The sequence below is a fragment of the Suricata suricatta genome, chromosome 4, assembly GCF_006229205.1.
Source record: "Suricata suricatta isolate VVHF042 chromosome 4, meerkat_22Aug2017_6uvM2_HiC, whole genome shotgun sequence".
In the NCBI taxonomy this organism is placed as follows: Eukaryota; Metazoa; Chordata; class Mammalia; order Carnivora; family Herpestidae; genus Suricata; species Suricata suricatta.
In genome coordinates, this window is record NC_043703.1 from 89,516,397 (window position 1) to 89,528,002 (window position 11,606).

The 11,606-nt window shown below is 44.3% G+C and overlaps 1 protein-coding gene across 1 annotated transcript; it reads right to left on the bottom strand.

Moving 5' to 3' along the window:
- Positions 1 to 7,346: 7,346 nt before the first annotated feature.
- On the bottom strand, positions 7,347 to 9,154 carry LOC115288972 (cytochrome c oxidase subunit 5B, mitochondrial). Its single transcript, XM_029936212.1, has 4 exons — positions 9,002 to 9,154; positions 8,379 to 8,452; positions 8,116 to 8,215; positions 7,347 to 7,545 (listed from the first exon to the last, which is right to left on the bottom strand). Exons 1-4 carry the CDS (start codon positions 9,102 to 9,104, stop codon positions 7,433 to 7,435), a joined length of 390 nt encoding a protein of 129 aa, XP_029792072.1. The 5' UTR covers positions 9,105 to 9,154; the 3' UTR covers positions 7,347 to 7,432.
- Positions 9,155 to 11,606: the final 2,452 nt, after the last annotated feature.

Genomic DNA, 11,606 nt, shown 5'->3' on the forward strand with positions numbered 1-11,606 from the left:
CTGGCCAGCTCAGATATGGCTGAGACTGACAGACCCAACAGTGATGCAGACTCAGGGCTCAGGCCTCCTGGAAGGAGAGTTGGTAGAGGTGGAACAGGCTGTGTTGATGAGCTGAGCTCTGAAGGAAAAAGCTGAGTGGTGGAGGGCAGGGGAGTAGAGTGAGGAATGAGAATTCAGAGTCTGCCCTTTCCTTCCTCTGTCAGGGATCTGAACACCTGCAGTATGTCCAGGAGGGTGCCACAGGTTTGGGGCCATGTCTTTGCCCCCAAAAACATGTGGGTCAAGGGAAGATGAAGAACTGGCCATTTTGATAGCATTGTGGGGGTCAGAAAGAAGGGCATCTAGCCCAGCAGGTGGGGCAGTCTGGGTCAGCCAGGTAGGGGAGGGTGTTCCAGGTTGAGGTAAGGGCTCAAAGGGTACCTGGGACCATTGTGGCTTGAGAGAAGGGCATGCACCTGAGTGATGCCATGTCAGCAGGGAAGAGTAAGTGGCCCCCTCTGGCTATAATGCAAGAAAACCAAAAAGGGAGGTTGGGGACAGCATATGGAACACCATGAGAGGGTTTTTAGCTATGTCCTGGATGATGACCAGCCGGCCATAGGAGAATGGTTGTGAAAGACATGTGTTGAAGGCCCTTGGAGTTGGTGGGGTTGAGGGAGGGCTGAGAGCTGAGGAGATCAGGTAGGAGGGGAGAGGTGACTGAGGCCTATCTTCATAGGGAATTCCATAAGGCTTTCTGGTCACAGAGTACTTAAACCTGTAGCTGCCCTCAAGGGGGAAACAATTTACAAAGAACCTTTTGTTTGGGGTTGTGTCTATGGTACCTCTTTCTCCAAACTACACAGGTTTGGAGCATTATTACTTTTCTCCTCTCTTTTCCTTACCTCTTCCAGATTCTGTCAATGACCACATTCTGTTGGTTCTTCTGCAGTGCCTTCCCACCTGCGATTCCGTAACTATGATGGTCTCCACCATCCTATTGAATAACAGTAGTTTCATTCCCATCCCTACCCAGTCCATTTGCTCTTGGATTTCAGGCCCATATAGCCTTAGTTCTGCCACTTCCTAGTCCAAAATGTCAGGCAGTTCTCCACTGCCTAGTGCAATGAAACCACACTGATATGCCCCTGGTGAAATCCCCTTCATGAACTACATGTTACTTAAGTTCAGGCCCTTTGGGATCTGTTTCTTTCCTCCTTTAGTTTCACATATCATCATGCCCTGCTCTGCCCTCCAGCTTCTACTCACTGCTGGGAATGACTTTCCCTCATGTCTGTCCAAATCCCATCCTGTAAAGCCAAGCATAATGCAGCATCCTCCCAACTCCATCCTCCAGCAGTGATGGTGTGGTTACAGATGGTGCATCTGAGAAAAGCTACAGGCAAAAAGGTGGTAAAGCTAAAATAACTTTGTGTGGTGTTGGACTGGAGGTTTGGATTCATGGTTTTTAATACAGATAGATGCTGACAAAATAGGCAGTGTGTGAATGCTAGGGTTAGAATATATGTATTTCCCAGCCTTGTCTGCTTGGAGGCCTCGGACACAGTGACACCCCAGTAGCAATAAACACTTAACAGTGTCAGATGGGGGCTTCGAAATACCATTCTCCAATAAAAGGAACCAGAGGTCCCTGGAAGAATTCTAAATCTAGGGCAGAGAAAGTATAAAACGAACCTGGAATATCTTGTGGTACCATAAGTAAGAAAGTGCTCCAGGGCGCCTGGGTGTCTCAGTCAGTTAAGTGTTCCACCTCAGCTCAGGTCATGATCTCAGAGTTCCTGGGTTTCGCATTGGGCTCTGTGCTTCCCTCTCTCTGCCCTTCCCTTGTTCGCACGCTCACTCTCTCTCAAAAATAAACAAACATCAAAAGAAAAAAATTTTTAAGTAAGAAAGTGCTTCAAAAACAAAGGGGGTAAAACTGTCTTAAGGACAGAGAAATCAACTTGAAAGAGCACCCAGTAATCAAATCTGTGATGGATTATAAGCCATCCATACAATAAAATATTCATGAATCCACTCTGACATAAATAATTGAATATATGTATATATGGAAGAGAAGGGACAATTCTTCCTTACAGTAGTTCAATTCATATAGAAGGATTAACGGAAAATGGAAACCACCATAGGCAAACACCACAGTACTAACTGTTGTTGACAAAAACAGATACAAAAATTAGCAAAATGGGTGTCTGGGTGGCTCAGTCGGTTAAGTGCCGGACTTCAGCTCAGGGTCATGGCTCATGGTTCATGGGTTCCAGCCCTGGCTCTGACAGCACAGAGCCTGGAACCTGCTTCAGATTCTGTGTCTTCCTCTCTGCCCTTCCCCTACTTGCACTCTGTCTCTCTCTCTCTCTCTCTCAAAAATAAACATTAACAGTTTTTAAAAGAAAAAAATTAGTGAGCAAAAGTAAGGACATTCGCCTTGCTTCAAAGTTATGTCCCCCCAAAATAACCAGTAATTACAAAAGGAAAAATAATAGCTGTAGTGGAGAAACCTAGTGGATATCACCTTAAACCAATGATCAAAGCTTGCATCCTTAGTATTTACGCATTGTCTCTTTTATTTTATTTTTTAATGTTTATTTTTGAGAGAGAGAGAGACAAACAGAGCACAAGTAGGGGAGGGGCAGAGAGAGGGGGAGACACAGAATTAGAGGCAGACTCTAGGCTCTAAGCTGTCAGCACAGAGCCCAATGGGGGGGGGGAAGTGGGGGGAGGGGGGCTCAAACTCCTAAGCCATGAGATCTGAGCTGAAGTCATACACTTAACAGACTGGGTCACCCAGATGCCCCCCTTTTTTTAATAAAAAAACATTTTTTTAATGTTTGTTGATTTTTGAGAGACACACAGTGTGAGCAGAGAAGGGCAGAGAGAGAGGAAGACACAGAATCTGAAGCAGACTTCAGGCTCTGAGCTGTCAGCAGAGCTGGACACAGTATTTGAACCCATGAACCACAAGATTATGACCTGAAGTCAGATGCTTAACCTACTGAGCCACCCAGATGCCCCTAGTCACTGTCTCTTGATATATATGATGCACCAAGGGTACAGTGTCATATTTGGTATTCCCACATAACCTCAATCTAACCAGGAACAAACAGGCAAACCCAAACCGAGGACATTCTACAAATTAATGGACCAGTTCCCTTGTTCAAAAGTGACAGGTTATAAAAGACAGGAACTGTCACAGATTGAAGGAAGACTGAGGTATGACAGCAAAATGCAATATAAGGTCCTGGATTTGACAAGGACCTTTCTGGGAAAGCCAGCAAAATTAGTAAATAACACTGCATCAGTGTGAATTTCCTAGTTTTAGTCATCGTGCTATGTTAACATTAGGGGAAACTGTGTGAAGGGTAACTAGGAACTCTGCAATCTCTCTGTAACAATCTAAAATTACTTCAAAAGGGTGGGGAAAGAGCTCAGGCTCAAGCCAAGTGTTCTGGATTCACAATTCTGCCACCACAACTAGCTAGCTGCGTAATCCTCTTCCTAGGGTTCCCCATCTCTATTATGGGGGTGATAATAATAGTACCTACCTCATGGGTTTATAAACAGCCTGGAAGGTGAGCTTAGAACGTTTTGTGCCAGAAAATAAAAGAAGTGCTCAAAAAATGACAGGATATGTCAAAAGGCCATAGGAGCTGACTTGAAGAAGCTCCTATCAGCCAAATTTGGGACAAATTAAACATCAGCAGCTAAATAATAGTTATGGCTGATAATCCACTGAATATAATAAAGCATGAGCCCATGCTGATATAAATTAACCAAATTTTTGATGAGGAGCAAGTTACTGACATCTCAAAGCATTTATTACTCCAAAAGGTACTTATTAAGGAGCAAGTGCACAGTGGAGAAGTCTGGCAGACATTAGGTGACCAAAGTAAACCTATCAGCAATGGGACGAGGTGACATCATATGCCTAGCAAGAGTACAGCATCATCTCTTCAGTGCTCATACCCAAGACACATACCCTGAATCCAATCATGGGGAAACATCAGACCAAACTGAGCTGCTGGTGTAATTTTCAGAAGCGTCAAGGTCACACGTGTAAGAGAGACACTGAGGAACTGTTCCAGAGGGGAGACTAAAGGGACATCACAACTAAAGGCAACACGTAATTCTGAACTGGATCTACAAAGGACACTATAGGCACATTTAGCAAACCTTGAATAGGGTCTAAAAATTAAATGGTAAAAGCGTCATATTGTACATGTACAAAAGATTTTGATGGTCATATTGTACATGTACAAAAGAGTATCTTTGAGGCCCCTGGGTGGCTCAAGTCAGTTAAGCATCCGACTCTTGGTTTTGACTCAGGTCATGATCTCACAAGTTTGTGAGTTTGAGCCGTACATCAGGCTCTGCACTGACAGCCCCTCTCTCTGCCCCTTCCCTGCTCACACACTCTCTCAAAATAAGTAAACTTTAAAAAAAAAATAATGTAAGAAATAGAAGAATGTCTTTTAAAAGAAATACACACTGAAATGTAATGGGGCATCAGATCAGCTACTTACACTCAATCATTTCAGGAAACAAGTTCTTTATTCTGTATTTGCAGATTTTTAAATAAATACCATTAGAGTAAGGCTTATATTCTTCTCTAGTGAGGGGAGATGGGATCTAATTTCTAAGCTGCTAAACAGCCAGAGGTTTAGATGCAACCCACTTCTACCTAAAAGTAAAGGTTTGGTACTCCTGGGGTGGGGGGGGGATGTTAGACTTCCTATCTGCCACTAGGGCTCCCAGTTACCAAGAGGCAAGGAAGAGCTGCTCAGTTATGTGGTTAGCTCAAAGCAGAGGTTCTCAACCTGGACTACACACTGGAATTACCTGGGGAACTTCAAAGTTCTGTAACCTGCATCACACTCCCAGACACTCTGCTTTAATGGTCTGGGCGTGATCTGGGCATTGGGAGTTGTAAAAGTTCCCCAGGTGATTCTATTGTGCAACTAATCTTGAGATCCACTAACTCAGGAGGCAGTAGTTGAGTTTTCTGATCTACTGCTGCCATAATAAAATTATCACACACGTAGTGCCTTAAAGCAACAAAAACATCTTGCAGTTCCATAGAGTCTGACATGGGTCACAGGGCTGAAACCAAGGGGTTATCAGAGCTGCATTTCTTTCTGCAGACTAGGAGAGAATCATTTTCTTGCCTTTCTCGGCTTCTGTAGGCTGCATTCCTTGCCCCATAGCCCCCTTCTTCCATTTTCAGACCAACAATACTGCTTCTCTCTGACCATCCTCCCATAGTCCCATAATCACATCTCCCTCGGGCTCCATTCAGCCACTATTGATTATTGGCCCAAGTGGGTAATCTAGAATACTCTATTTTAAGGTCAGATAAAAATGATCTGACCTTAAAATATCAGGTTTTTAAGGTTGCAAGTGTAAGGTTATTTGCAACCTTAACCTTTTACCTAATATATTCAAGGTTCTGGGACTAGAATATGGACATCTTTGTGGGGGAGAGGGCCGTTATTCTGCCTAACACAGTCAACATGTACTGGAGATTTTTCCTTCTTTAGGGGAGAATTGGTTACAATTTTTTTATTTTTTAAAAGATTTTACTTTTTTAAGAATATCTATCCCCAATGTGGGACTTGAATTTATAACCCTGAGATTAAGTCACATGCTCCACTGACAATCCAGCCAGGTGCCCCAAGAATTTTTTAATGTTTATTTTTGAAAGTGTGTAAGTGGGGGAGGGACAGAGAGAGAAGGAGACACAGAATCTGAAGCAGGCTCCAGGAGCTGAGCTGTCAGCACAGCCCGACACAAAGCTTGAACTCATGAACTGTGAGATCATGACCTGAGCCGAATTTGGACGCCTAACCAACTGAGCCACTCAGGCGCCCTGACTTGGTTACAATTCTAAAAAGTATAGAAGAGAGGGTAAAAGTTGAGGGGGAGAGAAGGCAGATCAGATTAATGTCATAGAAAGCCAAAGCTCACTCTTAAGAGTTCTGCTTGGAAAGAAGGCAGTGGAAAAGGAAAGGGGAATGCAGGAGGCAGGCTAGACAAAAGGGTTTAGTGGCAGTACCAGTTCTTGGTAAACTCTTGTTTACAAACAGCATTTGAGATGGGAGTGGTGAGGGTAGATTTAATAGACGGCTATCTAGGTATTCTCCTTCCCAAAGGGAAGAGCCTTGAATGGCAGACATGACCTGGGCATTTCCTGGAAATAAAAGATAATGACTGGAAGCAGTAGCTTTGACTAATCTATACCTTTAAGAGGAAGTAAGGCAAGACTGGGGGAAAGGGCTTTTCTCCTCAACGATTCCCATCATCATTCATTCAGCTCAAAGACCTAATCTGAACCAATTTTGTGGAGAAAGTAACTAAAGCCACCTCTGTAGTTAATCCTAACAAAAATGGAAGGGTGCCAGTTCCATTTTACAGAGAGCTTTTGAGAACTTAATTGTTCAAGATGTCACAAATATAAAGTAGCTGAATTGGACCTTAAAAATTTTCTTTCACCCTCTATTTTTAAATATGATGATAAAGTTCAAACATACATAAGAGTATGACCTCTCTTGTACCTGGCTACAATGGGTCAATCGTAGCCGAAATTCCTTTTTTCTTCCCAGTTTTACAGCGAATCCCAGACATACTTCACCTTTAAGTACCTCACTACGAATCTCTAAAGCACAAAATAAAGCTAATTCCATTAACACATCTAAAATTTAATAAATCTCTAAATATCAAATATCCAGAGTTCAAATTGTTCAATTTTTCTTTATAATTGCCATTTTTTTCAAACAGATCTGAACAAGTTCCATGCTTTGATCTTGGTTATCTCTCTCACATCCATTTCACTTGATAGGTTCTCCCTACCTTTTTTTTCTCCCTGCATTGCAGTTTGTTTGAAGAATCTGGTCATTAGTTCCTGGAATTGTCTCATACTCTGGATTTTGCTGATGATATCCCCATGACCTATGCTTTAAATCCCAAGACTTCAAAAGTCCCCAAAACTCTGGTCACAAGCTTCCCCAATTTTTATAAAACTACTGTGAGCCATCTGCCAGGCTCTTTATGTATGTTATTCTTACTTCTAACATCTCACAAGGTATTTACCTTTCTTTACAGATGTAACCTACCCTCAGAGGGCATGGCCCCAGTGACAAATTTAAATGACGGAGTCAATATTACAAGTTGAGTCAGCCTGACTCCATAGCCCAGGCTTTCCCCATACTAGATGGCCCCAATCATTGTATTATGGGATTGTCAGTCTCAGCATACCCAAGTACATGGATGACAAGCTAATATTAACAGATAGCTATTCCCAAAGTAAGAATCCATATCTCCCCAAAAAATACAGGATAGAAGTAAGACCAGCCAACTATAGGAGAAGGAGCCAATGCAATGGCTAGTCTTTATTGTAAAGAAGAAACTTTACAGCACATTTTGAGTAAGTTAGTGCAAAGGCTCAGTGGGCCAACTGGTGGGGTACCAGCTTGTAATGGGTTCCACAGCTAGGGCATCGCTGGGCCTCGCCTTTGTGCAGCCAGAACCAGATGACGACACTATTGTCCTCTTCACCTGAAAGGGAATATGTGGTTGAAGGCCATCCAACCTAGAAGTGGAGACTTTCAATACTAGCCTCATCCTCAGACACCTCTAAGACACAAAGTTATGGTTGACATCGTAAGAGATCAGTTCTAGCTCTCTCCTTCTTCACTTTGCAGATGAAGAAATGAAGCCCTGAGTTTATCTGAGTAAACTGACCTCACATGAGTCACTATCAGGTTCTAACAGTTCCTCTGCCTATGTAGAATCCCAAAGCACAGTCCATTCTGGCATATACCCCTAGTGCCTAAAATGGTATGTGGCAAAGAGGAAGTACAATAAATATTGTCTAGATGAATACTTCTTCATGCTGCGTCTCCAGTGAGCTGGTATTAGTGATGCTCCATTATCTCTTTACAATAAGGATAACGTGCTTAGGTTAATGAAGCTTGAAAGGACCAGGGGACCCGCAGAATAACTCATTTACGCACATATCCCCTTTACACACAACAGCATACACACAAAGGATCTGAAACATATTCTTGACATCCTATATAGAATATTTTAAACAAATGGACAAGAAAACAGTGGTGAGGTACTTACAGATGCAGCCCACTATTCGCTTGTTAGTGATAGATGGGACTAAATTAGGGTCTTCCTTGGTGCCTGAAGCTGCCTTTGGGGCTAGCATATTGTAGGGGTCCTGAAAAAGAATAAGCCAGTATGCCAAATGATCCCTACCCTCCAGAGGCTAGTGGTACTGTTCCCACAAGTCAGGTTTCCTAACTTAAATGCTACCAGAGAGGATACTGCTCTGATCCCATCCAAGACTATGAACTTCAAAGCCAGAGAAAGGAGTTTCTCACCAGTCCCTTCCTTGCAGCCATCATGATCTCCCTCTCCAGCCCAGTCGCCTGCTCATCATCAGTAGGAACACCGCCTAAAGGAAAATACATGAATTATGATGTTGTCTTAATTACCAGGAGGAGAAATGAACATCCATAAATGATTACATATAGTTTACAAGCTCCTAAAGGCTACTCATACACATTGTCCCCTAAAGACCATTGTCATGATCTCCAAAAGCGGCAGCACAGGGTAATCTTTTTCTTACTTCAACTACAGAGGCCAATTTTTCTACACATTTTTTTCTAAAAGCAAATCAGAATTCTAGTGGGGTGGGGTTCATCCAACTTGAGGTGAACGCAAACCTGAAGTGCGGTTTGGCCCCTCCACATGCCCGTTACAACCCGTCCCCCAAGGTCACCCGACACAGTTTAGGATTCTTTCGCAGCGGGGGTCGTTCGGTGGGCGGCAGCAGAGGCAGTCAGGAAAAACAAGGAGATGCCCGCGGAGACTCAAGCACGTGAGGCCGTGGAGCAGTCACTGGCGCCCCGCGGAGCTGAACGGCCCACCCCGCTGCGCTGCCCTGGCACCAACCCGGGAGGGCAACGGCGCCAGTCCCTAACGCGCCGGGCGGGCCGAGTACCTCCAGAGGCCATGGAGCGCACCGCGGCGACTCCATTGGGACGGCGGGCCCTGAGGGCCTGCGCCGCCAGGGATCCAACTCCGCGAAGTAACCTTGAAGCCATCACGCCCGCTACAAACAGCAGCACTTCCGGGAGTAGGCTCCGGAGAGAGGCGTGACTTCCGGGGGAGGGCTTTTCCTCCGCCACCCGGTGTCAGATTTCCGCTTCCTTCAGTCCTGGAGCCCTCCCCACTCACGTGACTCAACCGGGGGCGGGGAGAAATGGGACAGGCTACGCACGCGTGTTTCTCACCCGTCGTCTGCTGCGCGCCCCAGGAGGTGTGAGGGTGGTCTTGGTTTGAGACGTAGGCTTTGCCCTTAACTAACGCTAGAGCAACTCGTTTTGCGCCCTCGGAGCTCCAAGTGCTCGTGCATAGAAGGAGCGACCACAGTGGACTTCCTGTGCGTCTTTCCTGCTAGTTGTGCTCTGTAAACGTAGAGGCTGCTAGATGGAAGTCGTTAAGTCCGAGTCTGTCAAAAGACTTGTTGGACCTCAAATGATTTAAATTTAGGAGAGGGCTCCTAAAGGCCACCGTTGTTACCTGTTGTGCCAACTGACCGGGCAGTGTGAGCCAAGGTGAATTTGTTGCATTGGCCCAGTCTGCAGGACGTACCTGCAGTCCTAGCATCGATTTCCTGTTAACAGTTGTGCTGAGGTGATGAAGTCATTACTGGTGATGTGGTCCAGGCCTGAGGTGGGACCGAGATGGGGGAAGAAGGATAGGACCAGATTTAGGACCCTTCCCAGGGGCAAGGCCTTTGGTGATGTGGAGTGAGGGGGCTGGCGACACCGGAGGTTATTAACCAAGGCTGTGTGTACTGACTTGTTAGGATTTCAAATCCACGATTTGACTTGTTTTGGACAGAGTTGTTCGTGGTTTGAACTTGTTTTGAAGTTGGGTATTAGGACTTCCTTAATGAACACTCCTAGCTGCAGTGGAGAGGACTATTACGTCATTGACACCATAGTAAAAGCAATGGTGTCCATAATGTGACGGACTTTTAAACTTTAAAAACCAAGAGGTTTGAACAACAACTCGAGAGTGTTCAGTTTGGGCAAGGCTACTCTTTCTTGATCTAACTAGTTTTCTTAAATTTTGAGACACTTTTGCTGCCCTAGCGAGGCTACTTTTGGTCAGCAGTGGTATTCAAGCAAGCAGCAGTCTTAAGAGAAGAGGCACCTATTCCAGCCTTGTCATTACTCGGCACTGGTACAATCCATTCAACGGTTCCTGGAGTAATCTTTCAAGCAGCCCACCTTCCTGCCAAGACTGGTACCCCAGTGTGGAACCTAAGCTTGCAGCTGCTACCCAGCTTCTAGTTTGAAGAACGGACTCTACACACTGTGGAAAGACACACCTTAACAATTTCTTTCATCTCCCTTTTGCCTGAAACAATCGTGTACTTAACCTATCATTGGTTTGAAGTATGTTATTTCTTTATTGGCTTATAAAGGGACATCCTGTGTGCTATTGGCATATTATAAATTATAATTCCCTCAGTGAACCTACGTTAAATAAGTTATTAGTAAAGACAGTCTTAGTCTCTGAGCATAATTTGCCCCAAATAAAACGGGGAAAAGAAGGTGACTTGATAATGGGAAATGAAGTCACTGAAGCTACCTGGGCCAGAGTTTTCTTTTTAAAACTGAACATATCTTCCATAGTTCCCATTGCCCACACGCTAAAGTGTGCAAGCTTCTTAGAAGGGTGGGCATTCAGAGCGCCTTAGTGGCTGAGTCATGTAAGCATAGGACTTTGACTCAGGTCATGGTCTCACAGTTTGTGAGTTCGAGCCCCACATCAGGCTCTGTGCTAACAGCTCAGATCCTGGAGCCTGCTTTTAATTCTGTCTTCCCCTCTCTCACGCCCTTCCCTGCTCACACACACTCTCTCCCTCAAAAATTAAATAAACATTAAAAAAAAGACCTTTTTTTTTTTTTTTTTTTAAAGAGTGGGCATTCAGAAGGCTTTGTAAACACTGCCCTCTATCAGCTGCTAGGACCTATCTCAGTCCGGCTCCATGCAATATCTGTTTCTCTTCAGATGGAGAATCCCTTCAGAACAAGAATTATGCTCTATTCATCTTTGACTCCTTAGTGCCTTGTAGAGGCCTGACATATAATAGGATTAAGTAAATTTTAGTCAAGTTGCTTCTTGAACAGAATATACAGAATCAACTTTCTAGGGCTTCTCTTGGCCCAGTGAGGTGAATTTGACATAAACTGGGGAGGGTTGAAGCCCAAGGTATTTCCATCTGTCCTGTGCAGGTTATATTTTCAAAATAAGGGATGCCTGGATGGCTCAGTCAGTTAAACATCCTACTCTGGATTTCAGCTCAGGTCATGATCTCAGGCTTAATGGGATTGAGCCCTGCATCACAAGTTGGGGACTGTCAGATTCTTTCTCTCTGTCTCTATCTATCAACAAATAAATAAATAAACTTAAAAAAAAAAAAAAGAAGAGGAAGAAAAAAAGTGGTAGAGAGTATACCTTCTTAGGTTCACAGGAGCACATTTGGTCTTTGTGGGTGTCCCCACCACCAAGAAAAAAATGGTCTCTATTCT